Source organism: Cibotium barometz, chromosome 60, assembly GCF_041138505.1.
Source record: "Cibotium barometz isolate CiBa-2024 chromosome 60, ASM4113850v1, whole genome shotgun sequence".
Lineage (NCBI taxonomy): Eukaryota > Viridiplantae > Streptophyta > Polypodiopsida > Cyatheales > Cibotiaceae > Cibotium > Cibotium barometz.
This window is the reverse complement of record NC_141105.1, coordinates 34755498-34782875: the sequence shown is the minus strand read 5'-3', so window position 1 is coordinate 34782875 and position 27378 is coordinate 34755498. Positions and strand designations below refer to the sequence as shown.

At 44.5% G+C, this 27378-nt stretch overlaps 1 protein-coding gene across 3 annotated transcripts in view; it reads left to right on the top strand.

The window, feature by feature from the left end:
- The window catches only part of PLDP1 (phospholipase D P1), a 105079-nt gene that overhangs the window by 57079 nt on the left and 20622 nt on the right, over positions 1–27378 (top strand). Inside the window, exons 9-17 of one of the 3 annotated variants that reach the window (XM_086794392.1) lie at positions 5–144; positions 248–397; positions 486–642; positions 760–1006; positions 1115–1278; positions 1398–1511; positions 2618–2764; positions 25730–25927; positions 26079–26180. In XM_086794392.1, the coding sequence (XP_086650518.1) occupies positions 5–144; positions 248–397; positions 486–642; positions 760–1006; positions 1115–1278; positions 1398–1511; positions 2618–2764; positions 25730–25927; positions 26079–26180 (1419 nt within the window). Of the gene's footprint in view, positions 1–4; positions 145–247; positions 398–485; positions 643–759; positions 1279–1397; positions 1512–2617; positions 2765–25729; positions 25928–26078; positions 26181–27378 lie in introns of all 3 variants that reach the window. The other 2 variants (XM_086794391.1, XM_086794393.1) reach the window with 2 other exon arrangements.

Sequence of the window (27378 nt, the reverse complement as noted above, 5' to 3'; positions counted from 1 at the left end):
GCAGATTTACATACTGCTATATAAGGAGGTTGCTTTGGCTTTGAAGATAAACAGCATGTATTCCAAACGCCGTCTTCTAACTATTCATGAAAATGTCAAAGTTCTGCGGTTTCCCAATCATTTCTCTTCTGGTGTGTACTTGTGGTATGTACTGGGTATGGAGGCTCTGCACTCTAATTTTACATTCTCTTCTGATTTTTTAGATATATATTCTTTTCATGTTTACACTTGACTTGTGTCAAAACAGGTCTCATCATGAGAAGATTGTCATTGTGGACCACCAAGTCTGTTTTCTTGGTGGTCTTGATTTGTGTTTTGGAAGGTATGATACTCTAGAACATAGGGTTCATGACTCTTCATCCACAACATGGCCTGGCAAGGATTACTACAATCCAAGGTATATGATCAATTATCTGTGTTCAAAATTTAGTAATCTGTGGCATCTGGTTCCCATTGAACTTAACTCTTCTTTATGTTGCTTACAGAGAATCGGAGCCCAACTCCTGGGAGGACACAATGAAGGATGAACTAGATCGCCAGAGGTACCCTAGGATGCCTTGGCATGATGTGCAATGTGCGATATGGGGTCCAGCTTGCCGTGATGTGGCGAGACATTTTGTGCAACGTTGGAACTATGCTAAGGTTTGACTCCTAGTGTTTTGCACAGGTTCTCAATTCGAACCTCCTTTTCGGCACTGTTTAACCCTAACTCTATGTAGGGCAGTATGGTAATTGTTTAGCTATGCCTCGTGTTTACAGCGTAGTAAAGCACCTAATGAACCGGGAATCCCTTTACTTCTTCCCCACCATCACATGGTCCTTCCGCGATATCATTCCACTGGATGCATTGATGTGCCAGTGATAGAAGAGGACTCACTCCAAGATAAACACGATGAGCAGAGTACGTCTGCATGGTCATCTTACCAGGATATTCCATTACTATTTCCACAAGAGGACGGACAAAGGGAAGGAAATCAAATGCATTCAGATGAAACAGGTCCAACTGGTAGGGTTTATGCAGCCACCTCAAGTAACTCCAATAGGGATTGCCCAATGGTACACAGTTTTAGCATCAGAAGCAACACATCAGTTGTGGAGATGCATGATTTTGCAGATGACCAAGGCTCAGGGGAGGCAGATCCAAGGAGGGAAAATGGGTCACTCTCTTTTGAGAATGGCTTTCATCAAGAATGGTGGCAAGACCAGGAGAGGGAGGGGCAGGTATCTCATGAAGATGAAGCCGGTCAGGTTGGTGCACGTGTCAGATGTGCTTGCCAGGTTTGTCGGCCTTCGTCTTTATGTGAAACTCTTATAGTGGAATACCTTATTCTTGTAGTTTGATACTTTATCATTGACTCCATACCCTCGTGCATTTTTTTTTCCCAATGATTTTGCAGGTTTTGAGGAGTGTTGGATTGTGGTCAGCTGGCACAAGTCAGGCAGAAGAAACAAGTATCCATACAGCTTTTTGTTCGCTCATTGACAAAGCTGAACATTTTGTGTACATTGAGGTAAAGGAGCATAACTGATTGAAAGCTTTAGCATTAGAAACTGGGCCACTTCTCTAAAACCTCCTCCTGGAGGGTAGTAGAGCTAGTAGGCACAGGTCTTTCCTTTGTTATCACGGTCCACTTCTCTTCAAATGTCGTTTTTTTACTTGTTGACCAAATCGATCCACTTAGCTTCAGTGACCTTGACCAGTTTAGCTACCCGTTTGCTGTACTCCTCTTGATGGTTCTGAGCTCCTCCTCCTGCCCAAGTTTTGACTCACCTGTGCCATCAATCTCTGCTCGTTGGTGTGTGCTATAGAGCTGTATGTTTTGCTTCCATCTCAGCATTCAGCCCATGTGCAGTTGTGTGCTTTGTTGATCTTACCTTTGTCTCTAGCTCATTTGATCTTCTCTATGCTACCCCTCAAAGCTTTGTTTTCCAGTAACAAAATTCTGTCATGGGGATCTTCTGTATGCTTGAATGTAGCTTCAAGGCTCTTGTTTACCAGCAATCCAAAAGCTCTCTTGTTCTTGGAAGTTGGAGCCTTGGTAATCTAGACACCAATGTCATGGGACCTAGGTCAAAACAAGATTGGTGCCTCATGCTCTTAATAATATTTGCTTCAGAAGTAGGTGCAGAATATTCGCAATGATAACACCCCCCCTCGCCCTCTCCCCCCCCCCCCCCCCCCCCAAAAAAAAAGAAAAAAAGGAAAAAAGAAAAAAAACAAAAAAGAAAAAAGGAAAAAAGAACAAAGGTCCATCTGTTAGTCAAACAAAAAATGTCTGGACAGTGCTGACTACAATCCTCCAGGAAGGGATCATGCCACAACGCCTCATGCAAAGTCCAAAAGATACACACTTGATGCTCCCCCTCAGGCTGGTCGCTCTTGCAGGGAGGCTACATCGGGAAAGCCATAGTACTGCCAAATTAGTCTGGAGTCCCTCAGGTTGAATTAGAAGCCTGGGGTCCAACCAAAATTAGCTTTTAGGACAGTAATTTCTTTGAACCCTGAGAGAGGCTCTCAAATGGGAGAGTTTGGTGTCCTCCTTGCATTACTGCTGCGCATAATTGGTGGTTGTCACAGCTTTCACTAACAAAGGGTTATTTCTTCTGCCTTGTGCAGAACCAGTTTTTCATATCTGGGTTTGATGATGATGATGTGATCCGTAATCGTGTACTTCAAGCTTTGTATGACCGGATTATGCAAGCTCACAACGAAAAAAGGTGTTTCCGGGTTATTGTGGTCATACCTCTGTTGCCAGGTTTCCAGGTCTCTCTCTCTCTCTCTCTCTCTCTCTCTCTCATAGGCCGACTTTGGCCTCTCGTAGACGTTAATATATCTTTCTTTCTTTCTTTCTTTCTCTCTCACACACACAAATTTTTTTTTGTGTGAAAACTCTTTGAGACTTCCCACGTGACATAGCTGAGGGAGACCTCTTGGCCATACTCATTAGCCCCATGCTCGATATTTTGGAGAGTGGTATACCATCTACTCGGAGCTGATGCTGCTCTCATGTTTCTATGTTCTTAGTATTCCATGGACAGCTTTGTATCACCCTAGTGAGATAGCTATTATGTTTATGTTTACTTTCTGTTTTATTTTCCATTCCATGATGATATGCCATTTACATTATTGTATCACTTTGGTCTCATAGGTCCATTGGGTCTTTAGTAGACACTTAATATATCTTTCTTTCTTTCTCTCTCTCTCTCTCTCTCTCTCTCTCTCTCTCACACACACACACACACACACACACGCGTGCACGCCTGCCCGCCCGCACACCTCCATGCACCCACACACGCATGCGTGCATGGACACACATGTATGTATGCAAGTGTATATACATGCTTTAATAAAAGTAATGTACATTCATAGCTGTCCCAGAGTGGGACAGCCAGGACTCAGAAGATTAGAAACAGTGGGAAAACACCTTAACCTGTAGAAAAGCAAGCTCTCAAGATCATAAGATTCTCTGAGAGGTTGGTAAAGTGATCTACGGAAGAAAGAAAAAGAGTCGACATTTCTTTTGTACGAACGGAGACACATACTACCCAACATGCAAGCCCATGGCTTTGAATGTGCTACAAAAGCAGGTAGAAGCATCACCTTCCTTGCGAGAACATGATAATGGATATTGAGAATATTTGCATCTTAGGCGAGCAAACCAAATCTTTCTTCATCATATGAAGGGCTTTTCTGTCCGCTTTTGTTTTCCACAAGCATTTGAGGCCTTTAGACATGAAAGTGTCAGTATTTCTGCGAGACCAAGGCAGCAAAGGGAGATAGAATTGCACATACGCCATGATTGTAGACTGCACTATTCGCAAACATCCATGCAAAGGCCATGTAGACAGCTTCCAATATTCAATTTTGTGATGTAGCTTTTGCATCACCCACTCAGTCTCTTCTTTGAGGGATCTCCCATTCAATGGGGTATCCAAGATGTCTGACTATCTGATCAGGTGGCACAATTTGTCTTGGCTAGAGTAATCTATGCCAATCATAAATTTTCAGTGGGAACAGCTTTGATTTTGCAAAGTTGACGTTCAGCCCAGCAGCCAACCCATAAAGTGACAAAGCTTGCATGATTACCCTCACATCAGGTTGTGTGTTCTGAGGGAAAAATAAAGAATCATTGGGATAGGCTTGAGCCACAAAATTGTTTCCATTCCCCATGGAAATTCCATGTAGCAGGCCATCCTGTGACAGCTTATCCATATACAGGAGCATTGGATGTGTAGCAATAGGATATAAAAAAGCACCGAGAGGACATCTTTGTCCGATAGATTTCCCTAACTTCTAGGGGGCTAAAAGTTTACCTCCCAAAATGCATTTCTCTGTACCTTCTTGATACAATCAGAAAACAACATTTTTTGTTTTGCACCCAAATCCCATTCTATCCATTACTTGTGCTATGAAATCCCACTGGACAGTATCAAAGGCTTTAGCTATGTCCACCTGCATAATAACGACATCCTTGTGTGTGTATTTGGCATATTCTATGCCTATTTAATTCTTGCAGGGCTGATTTTGCATGAGCCACCCGCATTCTAGTTTCCTCCATATACCATCTACCATAATCTTGAATAACAGCCTGCACGCGCATCACAAAACCATACCAAGCAACATTGAAATCCTCTCTCATGTGAAGTATAAGAGGATGGAAAACGGTATGTATCATCTGTATAAAGTGAGCATGCGATAGATAATTGTTATTTAGCATCAGTAATCTTCTGTCATGCAAAGCATGGTCATGAATCGACATACCAAAATATAATCTAAGCCATATAGACACATGATCCGAAAGCCTCAATGTATGATCAATCCACATTTTGCAAGTATATGTATCATACTGGGTAGCATATACGTATATGTGTGTGTGTATGTACATTGGGCATGTTTGGACAAATGGTAAGTGAACATACACATACACATACACATACACACACACATATATGTATAATACATACATACATACATACATACATACATACATATACATACATAAGTAGGTATGTGTGTGTCTCTATGTGTGTGTGTGACATGTGAGAGACTGACCATCGTAAACACAACCTTAGGCTAACTAAATTGCACTTAATGATGCTTAAGAAAAGACAGATAGTGTCAATGCAATGCAATGCAACTATATTAGATGAATGGGTTTACAATGAGATCTAAATAGATCTATGATGCTGTCCTAGATGAAGATCCTTCTCGGGATGAGAGGAATGGGCCGAATGCTGATGCTGAGGACTGTTCCTTGCTCCAGTGCTGAGGTCCACCCTTCGATGCCGGCTTCCCTCTATGTAGGAGGTAGGATTGATGACTGATATGCTGAATATGCTGCCTATATGCTGGATGAACTGCTGTCCCACTGACTTTCCCTTGTCTCCTGGGAAGGAAACGCTGAAGGGATGGCTTGAAACTGATGTATGCTGTCTATACGTTGAAAACGCTGATGCTCTCCTTGTTACCTGGGAAGGAAACACTGAGGATATGGATGCTCAATGCGTTTGCTGAACTGATATATATGAACAGAACTGAGATGATGATGCGCTGAACTGAGATATACTTGACTGAAATGATGCGCTTCTATTTATATGGGAACATGGTTGCTAGTCGGCCAGCCCCCCAGATGCTCACGACTTGTCATAAATGCCTAGAAGGCTGTCGGCTGCCCATACCATGCTGTCGGCTGGTCATACTGCTGTCGGCTGGTGCTAACACTCCTGACCCAATGCAAATGAATGCCTTATATGCTCATGATGACTAAAGTATTGATGTTGGTGCTGAAACACCCCCATATACATGCTTATGCTGATACATGCCTGAATAAATGTCCTGATTAATGCTTGATGATGCCATGCCACTTGTACACGTGATGGGTGTGCACGTGACATTCCCCTCTGCTAAACTGTTGCTAGGTGGTATACCTGGCAACCTTTCGACTCCTCTGCTGATCCTTCTCCACTGAAACCACTGCCCCCTTCTGACTTCTTATGCCGGGATTGAGGTCGACTGTAGTAGTTGAATCCTTTGAGCCAAAGACTTGTCTAGTGCGGGAACTGAATGGCAAATGCTGCTAAAATTGCTTGGAAATACCTGAGTCACCCTTGACTTGTCTGTGGAATCCTTTCACCTACCATCTAAGTCGTACCTGAAACTCTGAACCTCCTGAGGCGATGTTGGAGCAAACTTCCGTCTTCTTCTGTGGAAGAGAACCCCCTGCTAGTGCCAGTTGAAGCCCAAAACTTTATGTACTCCTTTGATGATGGATGTCCTTATTCCCCAGAGAATTCATGGGCAAACATGTATGCCTTGCAGATGCAAGACTGACTGCTATGCAAGCCATGTGCAACCCTATATGCCGTGCAAGAATGCAAATGGATGGGTTACTAATGCATGCCTAAGGGAAAATCCCTAAGGATGGCGTGCAAGATTTTGAGAACTGGGTTTAACTGTGCGGAAGCGATTAACATGATGTCTGACTGAATGACTGATGGAATGAAAATGAACTAAGGCTGGTTACCTTGTAACGCTCTGATACCAATGTGACATGTGAGAGACTGACCGTTGTAAACACAACCTTAGGCTAACTAAACTGCACTTAATGATGCTTAAGAAAAGACAGATAGTGTCAATGCAATGCAATGCAGCTATATTAGATGAATGGGTTTACAATGAGATCTAAATAGATCTATGATGCTGTCCTAGTTGAAGATCCTTCTTGGGATGAGAGGAATGGGCTGAATGCTGATGCTGAGGACTGTTCCTTGCTCCAATGCTGAGGTCCACCCTTTGATGCCGGCTTCCCTCTATGTAGGAGGTAGGATTGATGACTGATATGCTGAATATGCTGCCTATATGCTGGATGAACTGCTGTCCCACTGACTTTCCCTTGTCTCCTGGGAAGGAAACGCTGAAGGGATGGCTTGAAACTGATGTATGCTGTCTATATGCTGAAAACGCGGATGCTCTCCTTGTTACCTGGGAAGGAAACACTGAGGAGATGGATGCTCAATGCGTTTGCTGAACTGACATATATGAACAGAACTGAGATGATGATGCGCTGAACTGAGATATACTGGACTGAAATGATGCGCTTCTATTTATATGGGAACATGGTTGCTGGTTGGCCAGCCCCCCAGATGCTCATGACTTGTCATAAATGCCTAGAAGGCTGTCGGCTGCCCATACCATGCTGTCGGCTGGTCATACTGCTGTCGGCTGGTGCTAACACTCCTGACCAGATGCAAATGAATGCCTTATATGCTCATGATGACTAAAGTATTGATGTTGGTGCTGAAACACCCCCATATACATGCTTATGCTGATACATGCCTGAATAAATGTCCTGATTAATGCTTGATGATGCCATGCCACTTGTACATGTGATGGGTGTGCACGTGACAGTGTGTGTAAAATAAATATATAAATATATATACATGTATATATATAGATATATCTACATAGATATATACATATACATATGTGCGTATATAAATATATATATACATGTGTTGTGTGTGTGTGTGTGTGTGTGTGTCTTGTATACACACACACACACACACACACACACGTGCGCGTGCGCACACACACATATATATGGAAGTACACACACACGTATATATATACACACACACATGGCATTGATGACATGGCAATCGAGTACAGGTTCCCAACAATGATGCTACTGGCCGCCTAGGAGCATTTATATACGTGGGTAGCCAAATCGCCATATTCATGTGCTTTTCTCAGTGTTGGACTTCATAGAGCATTTCTCTGTAGGCAAAGTGCTACTGGTCACAAGGCTGTGACTTGACGTCTTCATTCTCAACCACATCTTATACTTGAATTTCAGTTGGATTTCTTCTTCTTGTATATAATACAGAGCATTAGTTTAGGACTCTTGTGTGTGCTGAATGTGTAATTTGGCCGCACTCTTCTTTCTATTTCTAGAAAACCCTAACACATTGGGAAAAGTGAATTTGGGTTCTCTTCATTGCACGTGGGTTAATTGGGGTAAATTGTGCTTCCTTGCGTCACCAAATCTTACCTCATCGTGCAAGGCTGCAATCCCTGACCTAGTCTTTGATCACTTGATATTTATCATGCATTCACAACTCATTGATTTGCTTCTCAGCATGATGGACACATAGGCGGCTGAAATGGAGGCTATAACAAAAGGCGAGGGAAGAAGAGGAAGCTAATGCAAGAGGAAAACCTACAAATAATCCAACCAACGAGAGCTTGATCGAGAAGAAAGAAAGTTATATAAACGTCTACGGAAGACCCCAAGGACCTATGAGACCAATACAATGGTACCATGGATATACTAAGCCATGGAAAACTGAAAGAAAAAGTAAAATAAAACATTTGACGCACATATGATCAACGGATGATTCTGTGTAGAGTGAGATATGCTGTGATCAGCTAATGACGATACCCGCCTCGACCCAGAGCTGATCTGATGGTGGAGTGAATGACAGGCCTTTTTGATGGGAGCGTGACATGTCGGCGGAGAACCTCACGAATTTGTCTCTGTGTGGTGGAGGGTCCTAATGCTCTGGGTCGGGGATGTCTGGCTCGCAGAATGGATCGAGCTCTCTCACTAAGAACTCCTTTGGGGCGTGGAGCTGGAGCGTGGGTATGGGTGGTGGGCTCTGATGTCGTAGTAGAGGAATTGTTGTGGGCAGTGGATTCCGATGTGGATGTATGTACCACAAAGAAATCTGTGATGGCTCGCTGTGAGGTGTCCTGTCGGAGCCGGGGCTGTCTCTTAGCATGCTGCCTCAACACTACATCCCTGTGTCGTCTGAGCTCCATCAAGTACATGCCCAAGCACCTTTGATCCTCAAATTATATCACCTGTGTGAGTGGTCTGAATCCCTCTCGGAAGAGGCAGTGGAATCTCCCCCGTATCTCATAGTAAGCCGGGCAACTGAGCTTATAATGGGCCTCATCCTCTAGTGCTCCTGTGATGCATACTGTGCATGCCCTCTCCTCATGTGGGATATCCTCAGCTCTGCCAGTCTCTACTATGAGGCGGTGGGAGGATACCCTGAGCTGGCCGATTCTGATACGCATGGCATGTGACATGTGTATCTGTATGTATCCCGGGATCTCAAAGAATCCATCCTCGGAGAGTCTCGAAGTGATCTTTGTAGAACTCACACTTCTTACTAGTCTCTGACGGAGACACCCATGTCTGGTGTATGTGTAGCCCGAGTAGATCTATCGAACACAAGCGGGAAAGGGAGGCCATGCATTTGCAATTTCAACACACCCTCTCTTCAGTCTCTCCGCCCATAGGTGCCACTAGCCAAATTCCCGCGACATCAACGACCGTCATCCAGACTCGGCCAAACTTTAGTAAGTATGACGGTAAGTGTGTTCATTTAGCTGTAATCAATTTATTCATCAGTTTAGTGCATATTTTCCTTTGGCGAAGCTAATAGATCCTCAAGATAAAGTCCATGTAGTGGCTCCCCACCTTACGGGTGAGGCAGTTAGTTGGTGGCAGCATTGGTCTAGTTTACATATAGACCAGACCATAGGTGTCAGTTTTTCACTGGGACACCGACCTAAAGACTAGATTTCTCCCTCCCTAGTATATGACCAACCTGGTAGATGAGTTCTATGGACTCAAACAAAACGGTTCACCCGTGCTTCAATTCTCTGGTAAGGTTATCACTTTAGCACAACAGTTAGGGTTATCAGGGTAGGCCAAGATGGATCAATATTTTCGTGGATTGGATCCCAACATTCGGTTCACAATTCGTAACTTTGAACCTAGCACATATGACCAAGCTTTGACTCTTGCTCAAAATGAAGAAATGAAGATGAAGAGAGGCAAGCCGAAACAACCACAGTCTAGTACCAAAACCCAACTAGGTAAGGGTACTCTGTCTTCTAAAGACGCTAAGGCAGACAACAGTTCTAACTCTAGTTCAGGGGGTAAGGAACCCAAGCGTAAGAAAGCCCCCGAGGAAAAGGCTAAAGCAGGCATCACTGGAGGCTATCTTTCTCCAGAGGAGCAAAGGAAGTACCAGTGAGAAAACCGATGTTTCTATTGTCATACCATCGGGCATGGTAAGAAGGATTGTCAAAAATGGCAAGCGGAGCAAGCCTCCAAAGAGCATATGCCACAGTTGCCACAACATCCCCCGCTCCTCTAGCACCGCCTGCCACCACCAATGCGGATCAGCTCTTACCTTCTATGCATCCCATGCCATCCGTGGTGGTTGATGCTAAGCAAGAGGGTGAGGCTGCAGCCACACAGAAAAGCTTGATCCGAGCTTATGGCTTTGGCAAGGGCCGCCAGTTTGTAGTCTTATTTGACATGGGCAGTTTTAAGGACGCCATCTCTCCCCAGCTGGCTACCAAAATGAGCCATACATTGTTGGGTTTTATGCTGTGTATGCACCCAAGGGAGTGCTAGTGATATCAGCTGCAGCCAATCATCTAATCATCTGCCCGATCTCCAGTCCACGTACAGTCCTACACAGACAGCCGTACAGTCCTGCTGTCTGTCCATACAGGCGCCGGTTGTTCCGTACAGCTATTCCAACTCTGCCCGCCGTACAACTCTGCCCGCCGTACAACTCTGCCCGTACAGCCTGGTTTGCTGTTTTGTACAGTCCGTACAACGTACAGTCTGCTCCGTACAGCAGACAGCAGACGACCAGCACCTGCTGCGTATACCTGCAGCAATACAGTCGCCGCTTCTCCTCCGTACACTGCTCCGGACACCTGTTCCATACAGCCTACAGCCGACCAGTACCTGCAAAATCACACGGGTAAAATTTAAAGCTTTTCATGTTTTGAAATTTGGGCGTTTTTTCTGTGAAAGTTTTTCTAGCAGATACAGAGAGGTTTTCTTGCAAAGAAACCTCTACAGGCTTTTGCAAGGCTTTGGGTGCAGAAATTTTGGGCATTTTGGCACTGTGTGAGCCACTTTTGTTGCTCTACTCAGTCAGTGGTGCATTGTTTTGCACATTCAAAGGATTGAGAGTGCAAGCATATTTGGGTTAGTTGTACTCAGTGGAGTACAGTTGCTTTCAGGGTTGTTGTTTTTGGGTTTTTTGATACACAGGTACAACATTGTGCACTAGCATAATGGCAAATCAACAGCAGAGTGATGTGTTCACGTACTTGTCTAAGGAAGACAAGCTGGATGGCACGAATTACTCCTTGTGGAGTTTCATGCTGAGAAATGTGCTCGTGGCAAAAGGTCTTTGGGATTTTGTTAGTGGTGATGAATCACGTCCAGGTCCATTGGCTCTAGAGACTCCTCCTCAAGGGGGTGCTTGTGGAAGAGGACAACAGGCACAGGCACCGGTTCAGCCACAGTCTGTTCAAAGAACAAATGCCCAGAAGACATGGGATGCCAAAGATGCACAAGCCTTATCACTTATTGCATTGTCAGTACAGAGGTCTATTATACCTCATATTCGTTCAGCTGGCTCTTCACGAAATGCATGGGTGACTTTGGAGCAGATGTATGCTGCTTGTAATGAGGCACGGATCTCATTTTTGAATAGAGAGCTGGAAAACCAGAAGATGCATGAAGGAGATGATATGTCTAGCCACTTGAACAAGCTGCAGGATTTGAGAGAGCAACTCATCAATGTGGATGAGATTATTCCTGAGACACAGCTTGTATCCACCATCTTAAACTCTTTGCCAAGATCCTACTTGGCTTTTCATACCTCTTTGAACCTTAGCATGAGGAATGCTATTGAGCCCCTAAAGTATCAGGAACTTGTTACTCTCTTGTTACAGGAAGAACATGAACATGAACATGAACACAAGTGCTGAACAAGCATTTGTGACAGGTCAAAAAGGGAAAGGCAAGTTTCAGCCAAAGAGTTCAAATCAGAATTCAGGTGATGGTGGTTCATCCCAGGATACCAAGAAAGGTGATGGACAACCCAAGAAGAAGGGCAAATGCCATTACTGTAAGAAGCCAGGTCACTACATCACAGAGTGTAGGAAGAGGATTGCCAAAGAGAAGGAGAAGGAGTTTGGGATGTCTATAAAAGATGCCTCTAAAGCTCCTCCGGAGATTGCTTCCGTTGTTGTAGATAGGGATTACTGTTTCTACACATGCAGTTATGATGCCTCTTGGTCTTCACAGGCACTCAGTGTGACTGAGCATGCATGTACTTGATATTTTGATAGTCGTGCTTCAAAGCATATTACATCTCACAGGGATTTGTTTTGTAATGTATGCCCTGCACTTGTTGGCAAGTCCGTTCAGTGTGCCAATAATGCTTCATATCCAGTTCGTGGCATTGGGGAGATTCAGCTCACAGCCATTGATGGCTCTATTCTTCGCCTTACAGATGCCTTATATGTACCAGGGATAAAGAAGAATCTGTTGTCCATTTCTTCTTTAGCACAGTGTGGTATGCAAGTCAACTTTGATGATGACAAATGCATGGTCAGAGACAAAGCTAATGCTTACTGGTACATTATGTCATGGACTCTATCAGTTGGATGCATTTCAGCCAGTGGATCAGTCCGCTTATCATGCATTCACTCTTACTCCAGCTATGGTTGATGCGGAGTTATGGCATGCTCGCATGGGGCATGTAAATTTTGGTAGTCTTATGCTTATGCCGTGACATAACATGTTGACAGACCTACCTCTTATGGAGAAGCCTCCAGATCACATATGTGAAGGATGTATTTTGGGAAAAATGCATCGGTTTTCCTTTCCACGTGATCAGGCTCTACGAGCAACTGCAAAGTTGCAGCTTATACACAGTGATCTTTGTGGTCCCATGCAGACGAAGTCATTAGGAGGTTGCTTCTATTTTGCTACATTTATTGATGACTTCTCTCGTATATGCTGGGTCTATCCGTTGACACGGAAATCACAGGTATATGATGCATTTTTGGCCTTTGTAGCACTTGCTGAAACAGAGTCAGGATGCAAGGTTAAGACCCTCTGTTCTGACCGAGGGGGGGAATATATGTCACACATGTTGAATTCCTTTCTTGAGAGTACAGGTATCAAGCATCAGTATACTACTGCTTATACTCCACAGCAAAATGGGGTTGCAGAAAGGAAGAATCGGTCACTCATGGAGATGGCCAGATGTATGTTAAAGGCAAAGAAGCTACCACATGTCTTTTGGATGGAAGCTGTTATGTGTGCTTGTCATATTTTGAATCGATGTCCCACAAAGGCATTGGTTTCCATTACTCCTTTTGAGGCTTGGCATGGCCGCAAGCCTTCCGTATCACACTTTCGTACTTTTGGGTGTCTTGCATATGCACACATACCCAAAGAGTTGAGGAGGAAGTTGGATGATAAAGCCACAAAATGTATTTTTGTTGGGTATAGCCGTGAGAGCAAGGGCTACCGGTTATAGGGCGAGGCTGGCCCCTAATGAATTTGATGGCCTGGCTGTCCTGCTCCGTCTCGTATCCCAGAGCAGGCCCTGACGATGTCGACCAAGCAGTGGCACCCCACGTATACATGCCCTCTGGAGAGGGGGGCCAAAATGCACAGCATCCTCAGCCAAATCTGCTGCGCCTGTGGACAGTCCCATAGGCAGTGTCTCTGTGTCTCCAATGGGTGGCCGCATCGGACACAGGCCGCCGGAAGACCACTGTAGACAAGCCAGGTGCCAACTGCAGAGCCCCTGTGGGCAACCAGCCACTGAAAAGTCGAGATCCTGCGTGCCTGTCGACTAGCCCAGAGCCTGGCCCAAAAATCCTCCAGGAACTCTTGTGAGAGTCCCTATAGCCGCCAATGCTCCGCTGCAACTGGAGAGACCATCCTCCTCGCAGTCAAAATATGCCTCCCCAACCGAACAGTGTACTGTAAAAAGGTAATCTCTATGGCCTCGGGGGACGCATTAGGATCATGCCACTCGTACTCGCCAGGGTCCCACTGGAGCCAGGCCAAGGGGCGCGCAGCATATGCCCAAATGCGCCAATCAGAGTCCACATCTGCAGGGTCTGGATCAATATGCCACTTCCGGGAAGCGGCGGCCACTACCCGTATCCTCTGAAAGATGCACTCTGCAACCAAAGGCGACTCTGCCTCCACTCTCTGAAGTCTGCCCTCATCCTCGATCTCATAGTAGAGGCATCTACCATCTTCAGTGCAGGCTCTGACAGCAATCAGGATCTCCATCTGTGTAAAGGCTCCCATCCACCGTGGGGCCGCTGGCTCGAAAGGCGTGAACCACTCCTCAGTGAGTGCCTCCTGAATGTCATCCCTCATAATCAGCCCCCCTCTGAAGTGACTCAGCCTTTCCACCTGGACCTCCTCTGGGAGACTACAGAAGGCCTGCCAGTCTCCAAAACTGCGTACTGGGCCTGCCGCCAATGGTCCCCAGGCTAGACGAGGCCGAGAACCCAGCATATGACCCTGCTCAGTGCGTACCGCGGGGCTCCAGATGAGCGGCTGTCTGGCCCGCTCCTCATCACAAGTAGGAGGTCTCTGAGAAAGCCCCGGTCTCAGCAGCTCCCAAGCTCGCAGGATGCTCAAGGCAAATCTGTCCTCCCATCCTCTACTGAGGCCTGTCCTCCTCATCTCTATGAAGATCCATCGTATCTCTGGTGCCCAAGTGCCCCCTGCTGGAGGAGCCCTAGTCTGCAGTCGCTGAAAAAGAAGCTCCTTCTAAGGCTCAGCGCCGGGAAGCAGCCCCCGAACAATAAGCTTCCCCAATAAGGCTCTACTGTGATCAACTGGATCTATAATGCCCAAGCCCCCCTGGGCCAGCGGAAGAGTAATAACTGCTCAAGCAACCTTAGCCCGGGCTGGCTGACCGTCCCGCCCAGACCAAAGAAAGTTCCTGATCAGCCTCTATACCTGGCTGATGCAAGAGCTCGAGAAGATCCAGCAAGACGTGATGTACCACATGGTCGCTAAAAGCACCTGATTTGTCACCACCACCCTCCTAGCCAAGGATAGCCGAGCTGTACTCCAATACAAAAGCTTTTTCCAAATGCTCAAAAGAAGCGGGGCGATCTGCTGCTCATGTGACAAATCAAGTCCAATCTGGCATCCCAAATACTGCACTGCTGTGCCAGGAGGAATCCATCTAAAACCCGGGTCCGGCTCCATGCCGGAGTGGGAGCGCTACTGATCCAAAAGGCCACTGTCTTGCGCCAATTGATAAATGCTCCCGAAGTTGCACCAAAAACCTGTAGCGACTGCTTTGCCCTCTGAAGATTGGCCTCCTGGCCATGCCTTTGGTGGTAAGTTAGTTACAGTGCCCAAGATTTACCCACTAAAAGGGCTTGGCCCATCTCTATTCGTGGTACAAACCATAAGCCATCTACCGACTGTCATTTTTCAGGTTTACTCAAAAAGAGTTTTTGTGCCTTGTATGCATAGAGGGAAGGTACTTTCAATGTTAGTACATGTTAATCATGTTTAAATCTCAGTTTGTACTGAGCCTACAATCCCCTCATCATCCTTGTAATAGAGCTATGTCTATAAAGCTCTCTCCCATGCACTCAATATGTCCAGTTATGCTTAAAATGCATCATATCTTGTATGCCTACTGTCATGTATGGTCAAGAAGGCAACTTGTCAAGCCTCAAGGATGTATATGCACTGATGTTCCACTATTTTGTAAGCTTTTAATGTTGAGGATTATCACAGGAACACATTCCATGAAGAAGATCCAGCTCCAAGATAAGGTTGATAAAATGAAGAAAGGAGCAGTAAGGACTATGCTACAAGAAGGATACACAAGAAGCTTCTTCAACAAAGATAATCAAAGGAAGGAGAAGCAATGTTCAACATTGTTAAGTCAATTATGTTAACTGCCACATTGTTACACCCTTGTTAGCTTTAACCCTTGTTGTGAGAACCACTTATGTATGGTGGATCTTGTCCAGTTGATCCAACCTATTGTGCATACCCACTTATTTTGTCCATACCTTGAACTTGTAAAGGAAGAACACCATGCTCTATTGTGATTAAGGGAGGGTTCTATCCTATTTTCTCATGGGACAACTATGTCAAATAAAGCTATGTATGTCAAGGTGTAGTTGTCATAGGTAGTAGAAATGTTCCCATGTTTGGCTTAAGGGAGGGTAACATGGTCACAAATATCCTAAGCCTAATTGTGGAAAATAATGTATCCAAAAGAAGTATTATCCTAAGGTCATCAACCTAAGATATGTAGCATGCATTAAGCATGGACATGTGTCATGGAATCTCCTATAATTGCCTAAGCAATGATGTAAGCAAAGGCAACTCCCATTTGGCTATAAAATCCTTCTACTGGTTCATTAGAAAAAGAAGAGAGAATCACTTTTTCCAAACATGAATGGTACTTGTGTATTTCCTCCTTAGTTACTTCAAATATCATATCCTGAAGGGTCCTACTGCTTGATAATGATGCATTGATGATGAGCCATCTTGTCAGCATGCACTACAATGCAGAGTGCATGTGACATTCCCTCCTGCTTAGCTTGGCGGCAGGTTCATGGCTTCCAAGTAGTCCGCCAATAACTCGGGGTACTCTTGAAAGAACTCCTCGTCTAGCCAAACGGCTTCGTGGGTACCTCGATCTCGGAATTTCGTGTAGAATTGACGGGGTCTTCGACCGCAACCATGCTTCCAACGATGAAGAAGGATCTGCTCATACTCCATGACTTCTACTTCGTCAACCACGTCTGGCTGCTATTCATCTGAAACATCAACAAAAACTTCTAGTCCAACATATGGTTTTAGCCAAGAAGCATGGAAAACATCATGCATCATCCAACTTTAGGCAACTTTAACTTCATGGAGACATCACTAAGCTTCTTAACTATAGGAAAAGGTCCAAAACTACGGAAAGAAAGCTTGGGACAAACTTTGCGGAATCAACATGCTGACCTTTCATGCTATCGAAGTCTTTTCCAGAGATTTTGAGAATGGTAGACGCCTGCATGGTCTCGGTGCTGGTCTTTCTACTAAGAGTATCTGCCACTGGGTTATGCTCACCAAGATGTACGTGATCATTCCTCCAAATTGTTGGAAGATCTAAGTCCTGCTAGCTTGCCGATCACTCCACTGGGCACTTGGCATCGTTGGGAGCCACTAAAGTGCTGTTGGTCTGTTTTGACTGTGAAACTCGTCCATAAAGAACAAGCTTCAAATGTTTGAGTGTTGTGATCACTGAGTGCTTTCTAGCTTGTCCTTGGAAGTCTTGGAAAGATGATAGGGAAACTTGCTAGGAGGCTCTGTCCCAGGGACCAAAACGATATGATGATCTTCAGGACGAGAGGGTGGAAGACTGGGCGGGAGTTTGTCCATAAGCAGAATGTCCTAATGTCAAGAAAGGGGATCTGCCAATTGAGGGATTGAAGAAGAAGATGAGACAACTATTATCAATGAAATAGAAGCTGTCTCAGCACGAACATAAATCAATGCTCCTTCCACTCCCTTGCAGATAGTTCATCGCACCCGGAGATGAGAAATCATAGGAATGCCAAGAATGCTCCTATCCCCACGAATCATGACAAGCTCAAAAAACCTTTACAAATAATAAAAGTGTCTTGCTCCCAATTGGGAATAGGTTCATACTAACGAAACCACTAGATTCCTAAAATCATGTCACACCCAAAAGAGGAATGAAATCCCGTTGGAATGAGGCCTTTTGAACCTGAAAAGAAAATTGTTGTGTCTTTGAGATATGTGGGTGCAGAGACCAGGTGTAAACCCATCCACCTCCAAATGATAGAGCACTAATGTATGTAGGAAAGAGTTGTTAGGGTTAGGGTTTTGGAAGGCACACCAACAGAAAGCGTGAGAGAGAGAGAGAGAGAGAGAGAGAGAGAGAGAGAGAGAGAGGAACACGTTTGCTCATATATTGATCATTATAAAAAGGGTACAATAGCCACATATAAAAGATGTGACCTAAAGTGTGTTCACATGGTCCGGCCATAAACTGTGCCATGTGGACCAAACCACTTATAAACCGCTATAAGTGAAACTAAGCTAAACTGGGAGAAAAACCCTCCACTAACTGAAGTAAAAAGTGCCCCAGTAACCTACTGATGATCACTAGCACTCCCCTGGGTGCATACACAACATAAAATCCAACAAACCCCCCTGGAGCGATATGTGATCACTGTACATCATCCACCAAAAGGAAACAAATTCAAAGCAGTGCGGAATGCTTCGAATATCGCACCTGTTAGTGCCTTGGTGAAGATGTCTGCCACATTCTGATCTGTAGGGCAGTAAATTAGACTGATATCACCTGCCTGGAGTCTATCCCGAACAAAGTGATAGTGAATCTCAATGTGTTTCGTGCGAGCATGAAACACAGGATTCCTGGCCACGGCAATGGCACACTGACTATCAGTATAGATAGGTGTAGGCTCCTCCACTAAAATATCCATATCAGTCATAAGACGACGCAGCCATACACACTCAACGGTAGTAGTGTAGGCTGCTCTGTACTCTGCCTCACAAGACGAAGTGGCCACTGTGGTCTGTTTCTTGCTTAGCCAAGAAATACATGAAGAGCCAAGAAAGAAACAATTTCCACTAGTGGAATGTCTGGTATCAAAATCACCAGCCCAATCTGAATCACTGTAAGCATATAGCTGCATGTCACCCCCCTCACGATAAAGCAATCCAAGAGACAAGGTACCCTACAAATATCGAAATACACGCTTCACAGCTTGCCAATGTGACAATCGCGGGCTGTGCATGAATCTGCTCAACTGAGATACAACATACTGAATATCTGGCCGTGTAGTACACAAGTAAATAAGGCACCCAACAGCTTGAGCATTATATAGTGGCATCAAATAAAATACTGTCATCTTGTAGTGACAGTTTCATCCCAGGCTCCATAGGAGTGCTGATAGGCTTGCAATCCTGAAATTTGAACTTCTCCAGAAGTTTAGCAACATACCAAGATTGCAACAACCCAATGCCTCTGTTATCCTGCACAAACTGTATGCCCAAATAGTAGTGTACGAGCCCCAAATCAGACATGGCAAATGTTTGTTGCAGTATCTCTTTAAAAGCTGCAATTTTATCATCATTTGATCCCGTGAGCAAAAGATCATCTACATAAAGACTGATGACCAGCAGATCTTTCTCTTCTTTCTTTACATACAAAGTGGCTTCTGATGGAGTGTTCACAAAGCCTTGAGTGAGCAGAAAAGCATCTATCTTTGCATACCAAGCTCGTGGAGCTTGTTTCAAACCATACAAGGCCTTTTTCAGCCTGCATACTTTCCCTTCATGACCATGTTCTGCAAAACCTATGGGCTGATGTACATAAACTTCCTCCTCGAGGCCCCCATGTAGGAAAGCAGTCTTGATGTCCAACTGATGAACAACCCAACCACGATGTGCAGCCAATGCAATGACACTCCTAAGTGTCGACATACAGGATGTAGGAGCAAATGTCTCCTCATAATCAATGCCCTTCTTCTGTGCATAGCCCTTTGCAACTAGACAGGCTTTGTACCTGTCAATGGATCCATCTGCATGTCTTTTCAACTTATAGACCCACTTAGTACCAATGGCTTTCTTGCCTTTGGGCAGATCAACCAAATCCCATGTTTGATTCTTTTTAATAGAATCAAGTTCATCTTGCATGGCTTTGTTCCAATGCACATTGTCTCGTGCATCCACAAATGAATCAGGCTCATCATCATCCTGTAAACTAGCTGCCATAACCATATTCAAATCCATGATGTGTGCATGCTCATTGGTCCGTGTCTCCCTACGAGTACGGCCAGCAAGAGGAGCATCTAGATGGCTGTCCTGTAATGTCCTCAAATACATATAGGTATATGTCTGACCTGTGGAGCCTGTTGCCCCATATTTGGCTCAACTTCTGGCTCAATCTCCTGCTGAATTTCTGCACCACCTTCATGATTAGCTGGCTGCCCTGCACCCTCATGGGTTGGATCACCAACTGTGGAATGAAACTCCATAGGTAGTAGGCCTTCAAACACATCATGTTCAGCTTGATTTGCATCATAACTAGCCATGGATAATTCTGATTTTTCATCAAAAATCACATCCCGACTAGTGAATATCTTCTTGGACAGTGGGTCATTTCCTTCACCGGATTTCTCGTCCGCCGTCTGGACACAGGAGAGGGATTTACGATGGGAGCTCCTTAGCAGCCTCACCATCTGGTTCACCTGGAGAGCCCGGTGTTTCAGGGTCTTTGAGGGGTGACTGGAGCCACCAGCAGAGACTGTTCGGGGGGATTTGGCAAGAGTTGATCCACAACCTGCGCGGACAGTATGACCGCATCCGGGGCGACTCGGATGCAGCGATTTTGCGGCGCCAGGCCTTCCACACCACTTGGCGTAGCGGCCCCTTCTATACACTACACGCGGGTACCCCCGCTGGCATTACAGGCCACCTGTTTGGCTTTTCCCCCCTCCTATTGTATGATATAGCTCTCAGTTATTTGTACTGATCTTTGTACCCTTTTTGCACCTAGGGAGAGTCTCCCTAGCTGCCTTGATTGAATCTCTACTCTGCCTTCTTATGAGCAGGAGAGTTTTTTTTGTAGCCCAGTGGGCGTTTTTTTAAACTAATGAAAGGATCTTTTCTCGGGAAAAAAAAAAAAACTTACCAACAAAGGATTTGGGCTGGAAAGCTCTGTGTTGTAAATGATAGTAGCTCACAAATGGTGTCTTCACGACTTTTGAAGTGTGTGGGGGGGGGGGGGGGGGGGGGCGGGGGGGTGGCCTAGGACCAATGCTCTGATACCAATTGAAGTAACTAAGGAGGAAATACACAAGTACCATTCATGTTTGGAAAAAGTGATTCTCTCTTCTTTTTCTAATGAACCAGTACAAGGATTTTATAGCCAAATAAGAGTTGCCTTTGCTTACATCATTGCTTAGGCAGTTAGAGGAGATTCCATGACACATGTCCATGCGTAATGCATGCTACATATCTTAGGTTTACGACCTTAGGATAATACTTCTTTTGGATACATTATTTTCCACAATTAGGCTTAGGATATTTGTGACCATGTTGGATTATATTTCCAACAATATTGTCGTATGCCGTGGCCCCATTGTAATCCCCAGTCGGGGATGTCAGGCACGAGCCATGTAGGTCATTCCTCAGCCTTAGAGTGTCGCTCAGTCAATCAAGTCCCTTAACTCACTTCAAGAGAATCATTTATGCATGTAGAAGTCAGTAGAAGCCTTAGGGTTTGCATTAGAAAGCATTTTGCATTTCCATAGCATTCATCTCATGTGCATGTGAACCCTTGCATAAGCCTTGAATAAGCATTATACCATTTATCTATTATTATCATCCAGTCGGCCAGCTAATTAGCATTACTTAGCATAATAATCAGCATATATCACATTAGCAAGTTGTGTAGCATATTTATCTCAGCCGATCAGCTCTGTAGCCGGCTGACCAGCTCTAAACACCCATATAAATAGCAAGCGTTGCATCTTGTCATTCATCTCAGAATTCAGCCAATCAAGCATCATCGTTTTCAGCATACAAGCATTCAGCAAGAAGAACCGCAACAGTGTGAAGAAGCGCTTCAGCCCTTCTCAGCCCACAGCAGATTTCAGCATTCATATCCCATCGTTTTCTCCATCCTCCCGGGTGAAGGAAAACGCAGCAAACTCAAGCATCATCGTTGCATATTCACAGCCTAGAACAGTCCCAATTCAGCCCTTTTCTCAGCCACAGTTTGCAGCCTTGCTACAGCCCCTTGGAAGAGTGCATTGGCTTCGAGATTGGACATCATTGGTGCTTCTACAGTAGTGTACAGTCAGCCTGACTCTTGGTCCTCCGAAGGTCTTGCGTTTGGCTTATGTACAGTCCAAAGTCAGTCATTCTCTTCAAAGTAATAAAGCAAATACTCCTAGCAATAGGAGGGGGCCCTTTAGTGGGTAATTTGGGACCCAATAAAATGTACAAATCTCTATCTCTCTCTCTCATCTCTTAAATTTGGGACCCAATAAGGTGTACAAATCTCTCTCTCTCATCTCTTAAAGTGTGAAGTGATAAAGTGGATTGCTAAAGACTCACAAAACTCAGGATACAGAAGGCGGTGTGAGACTGTGTGTAAGAGGATTCTACATCTACTGCATGTTACAGAGCACATTTTGCTTGTTGATATATTTTGCATATTCTATGCCAAGACATTAGCAATGTTATTTGTTATTTGTCTATGAGGCACAAAACCATATTACACTGGATGGAGACCCCTATCCAAAATCTTAACCAACACACAAACACCAGAAAAAGAACTCAACCCAGCATAATATATACAGTAACCACCAAAGAAACCTATCTTGCCAGCAAATTCATGCTGGTTATGTTCTTCAAATTACATGATATCAAGATGCATCTTATGCACATATTCCCAAACAAGTCTCCATTTGTCAGAGGAACACAAACCCTGTACATTGTATGATGCACATTTTATAGGTGCATTCATCATCATGAACAAGAGAAAAGAGATGGCTAAATAATCATCGTATCAATATCACCCTGCAAAGCCCAAATGCCACCTTTCATAACATTAGACCAGAGCATACCAGCATGCAGAGATAGATGCAGTACTAGAAGATGAAGCACGAATCTCCGTAGAGGAAGGATTAGACCAATCACGGAGTTGTAACTGACGTGGCTGTGTAATCTTTTTGGAATTAAGGGTTTGCTAGCCGTCCTTATGCAAAGCAAGTCTACGCACATCTATAGCAGCTTTGTCCTTAGAAGACGTGTTTTTTTTTTTGCATTGCTACTTGTTGTGCTTGTTGGGGCACTAATTGTGGTTGCACAACGCCTTTTCCTCTAGTTTGTATACCAATCATGGGTCCTGTTTGACCTATCTTAGATGGAGGGGCATTATCTTTAACCAAAGTTGTGGGTGGCAAGGAATCAGCAGGCGGGTGTAAGTTGAGGGTGGGGTAGTCATCTGCAGTGTGTCCAAATTTATGGCAGTGAAAACGAGCTCCTGAAAATGCACCCCGTTGGAGCTCGAAACATTTTTCACCCATATGCACATCATCAACTTCCATACTTATCGATTCAGGGGTTGGTGTGTCCCACAAAACATAGAACTTATTACGATTACCCATGACATTGGGAGGGAAGATAACTGTGCCAAGACTTTGTGCTAGATATGGAAGAGCATCACAAAAAATCACAGGGAAGCCAACAACTTCCACCCAGACGGGACAACGATGCTGCACGAGTGTGTGATAGTCTGTAGTAGGGGTCCAAGATAGCAGCACATGGACCATCTGTTGACCAAAGAACAAAGGAGACTTTTGAAATAACTGCTGCTTGAAGTCAGGTTGGTTGAGCACCACTTCATAAAAACAACGGGCTGTGTAGTAAACACCTTCTACGTGTAAACTTGCAAGCACTGTGTTCAACCATTGTCCAACATCCTCCGCAGAGGGCACCCGGCCCAGAAAGAAGAGGATTATAGCCTGTCTAGAGAACTTGTTTACTTTGGGGAGAATGTTTACTTTGGGGAGAATTACATTCTTTGGGATAGTGCACTTCAGTGTAGGTTTCTTGAAGTCAGGCTGCTTGAGCACCACTTCATAAAAACCACGGCTTGCATATTAAACACTTTCTACATGTAAACCTGCAAGCACTGTGTTCAACCACTGTCCAACATCGTCCGCAGAGGGCACCCGGGCTGGAAGAAGAGGATTACAGCTTGTTCAGAGAACTTTCTTACTCTGGGGAGAATTGCATTCTTTGGGATAGTGCAGTTCAGTGTAGGTTTGGGTTTCTTCCACTTTGCGTCCTGAAAATCTTGATGCAGTACATCATAAAGAAACTGCGCAGCAAGATCCTCATGTCTTGGCTTCTTAGAATCCGTGACATCAACATGCCTTCTTTCATAGTATAGTATTTGCTTGCCTGCTCGACTTCTTTTTGACTTGTTTTTGGCTCACCTATGCATCTGCTATCTGTGTGAGCCTCACTTGCTCTTCTACTTCTTTCCATATGTCTGCCTTGTTCGCCTGCTGTTTTGCTCCTTTCTTGTTGCTACTGGCTCCCTCTTGTTTCATAGTTTCCATCTTTGCTTCCTCTTTAGCTTCTTGGCTGCCTTGTGTGTGTGGGTGTGTGTTTGTGTGTGATATTGGCGAGAGTTTATTGTGCTGTTTCTGTTTTTTGTGACCTGTTAGTTCGCAAATCTTCACCTTCATCTCTTCTTGTTGCGAGCATCTTCTCCAAGTGCTCTCCATCAGTTATGGATGCAAGCAGGCCAAAACGGATGAAAAGGTCGAGTAGGCAAAACAGGTGAAGTAGGTCGAGTAGGACCACAGGCGAACATGACTGCAAGCGAGTATGTCTATGAGTGAGCAGGTCTCTAGTGGTCGAGCAGGTCCATAGTTGAGAAAATTGATAGCCTCTCTCACGCATGCTAGTCGGTAGGTCTCTCACGCTACCAGCCTACCACACACACACATATATATGCATGTGTGTGTGTGTGTGTGTGTGTGTGTGTGTGTGTGTGTGTGTATACCTCGTTACTCTTTCCATCACCTCACGGCAGCTAGAGCTTATAAAATTTTTCTCCCTCCACCTTGGATATAGACACATGCAAATCAATTGTGGTATGTAAACAAACCTCTTCGCTGGTGGAAGGCCTCTTTGACCACAGTTTGGAAGAGCAAATTGCCTCTCAAACGACAACTTTTATTGTGGAGATGCATTGTGGGTGCACTCCGGGTCGGGACCTTCTTAGCTAAGAGAAACATTGCACGTGCCTCTTGCAAGAGGGGTTCTCATCGCCAAGAGATAGTTATTCATTTGGTATGGGGATGCCCCTCTTCTCGTGCTCTCTTGGGGACAGTCTGTCAGGGCACTTGAGAGAGTGATATCCCGACAACAACTTCGGGAAATTCTTTTGGATGTTCGGGCGCTTTTCTTTGCCTTTGCCAGATTACACAGTTTTCCTTTCTTGGACTAGATATTAGGCTTTGTGGACGATCTACCATGCACGAAATCAGCTGATTTTTTACCATGTGGAGATCATATGCTTCACTTTTTTCAGGAGGTCTCTTTACCTTTCACTCCGAGATTCTTGACCTTGGAGATCTTTCCTTTCAACAGTTGGAGGTGTTTTCCCACTGTTTCTGATAACTGAGTAGTAGTTGTCCCACCTTGGGACAGCTATGAATGTACCATACTTTCCTTAATGAAGCAGTGGTTTCACAAAAAAAAAAGTGTCTATATATATATGTGTATATGTGTGTGTGTGTGTGTGTGTGTGTGTGTGTACCTATGGATGGATGGATGAATACGTGCGCGGCGCGCGCGCGCACGCGCACACACACACTTTTTTTTTTTTTGTAAAACCAGTTGAAATTGCATTATATCATAAATGTACAAAAAGGTTTGACATCAGGAGGATGTCTAAACCCTAGAACTTAAAAACAGCAGTAAAAAAGTTGAATGCAAGATCAGGGCAGTGCTTAAGAAAAAAGCCTATGCCCTATCCATCAGAAACAGAAAAAGACAAGCTGAACACAAGAAACATCCAAATCTCCCTCATGCACGGCATCATATAAGGACTGCCGCAACGAGGCTCGGAAGAACTCATAAGGGTGCTGAAGGGGTGAATTCAGATATGTATGATTCACACACACACACACACACACACACACACACACACACACACACACACAAACACATATCTATACACACACACATGACAATTCTCTAAATATTAGGTTGTTAATTTCGACATCTAAGTGTGGTAGAGCAATTTATTTGTGCAGGGGGGTGTGGATGATGCTGGTGCAGCCACAGTAAGAGCAATAATGCATTGGCAATATCGTACTATTTGCAGAGGAAGAAATTCTTTGTTGCAGCGGTTGTATGATGCTGTTGGTTCAGAAGCAGAGAACTATGTGTCTTTTTATGGACTGAGGAACTATGGTAAACTGTCTGAAGGTTGCCCACTAGTTACCTGTCAGGTAGAGTGTAGGTTTAGAGAGATTTACCAAATTCTGAATCTTTTTAATTCGAGTATTTGCAGTGTATTGGAAAGCAATTATGCGATTTACATGTTTTTTCTTTTTTTTTTTGGGGGGGGGGGGGTGGGTGTGGATCTGGTGCTCATTGCAGGTTTATGTCCATAGTAAAGTTATGGTCATTGACGATAGGGTTGTCTTGATTGGATCTGCAAATGTCAATGACAGAAGTTTGCTGGGATCACGAGATTCTGAGGTTAGCTAGTTCTTGTTTGTGAAACAATCATAACCTATAAATTTTTGTACAGATTTTCATGATTAGATAAGATTTGACTCCGATTGTGGTTCTACTGGTATCCCGGTTACCGGAGTCTTTTGATGCACTACTAGGCAAGCCATGGCTTAGAACGGAAATGGTGATTCGTGACTAGGGCATGAATATAGTTCAGCTATAGAATTGTGAGAATGCCATTAAGATTGAACCATGAAATTGGGCAATGAAGCCTGTGGTCTTCGAAATCTTGCTTTTGTTATCTTGATTACTAAGGCAACCATTCAGAAATTTGAACCTGAGATGTGTACACACTTATGAGACTTCAAAGAACAGCATTGTCACAACTTTGGCTTCAGCTAGGTGCATGCATCTCTTTTTGGCAAGCCTAGTTTCTAGGTGTTTCATGAAGCACATTTAATAAATGTTTCATATCTTAATAAAAAATTTCGAAAGCGTTGCATACCTTTAGGGGGGGTAAAAATCCCCTAAAAATCCCATAATTGATCCATTGACACCACCTGCATGCGCAAATCTAGGTGAAGCAAGGTTAGGCTCTGATACCAAATGTGGTAAGACTTGTGCCTAATGTGCAGGTGAATAACAGAGAAGATAGCACAACGGAATAGAGACACATGCACAACACAGAAGTACCCAAACTAAACTACATATAAGAAAATGGGGTACAACTGCACTGTTCAAGTACAAAATGTTACTGAATGTAGATCTCTGATCTTCTTTCCAGTAACTGCTGTAGATATGCTCTACCTCATGTCAGCCCAATGAAGAGAAACGCTCTAGAGGGCTCAATCGCTCAGAGGGTGTGAGTTGGATGAGGTTTTAAACGTTAGTATAGTCATCAGTGCGGAGTTGAAGGTGCTCGAGGTGGGAGTGAATGGGATCAGCTAAGTAGGATGAGTGGGCTTCCGTTCCACTCTGCTGTGCTTTGTGAGCAGATGAACCTTCTTATTGTGGAGAAATTTATAGCCGTGCTGTGCAGGGAAGCCTACATGGAAGAAGATAAAGAGGTGGCCCTCCCTCGCCTCTGATTAGGAGAAGAAGATGATGTGGTCCCTAATTGTGGTCAGCCATTCAAGAGTAGGCCCATTGGCAGTCTGGGACCACGCATAAAGTGAAAGAGAAGATTGCTTGTTAAAAATATGATCAAAATCATCCACATGTT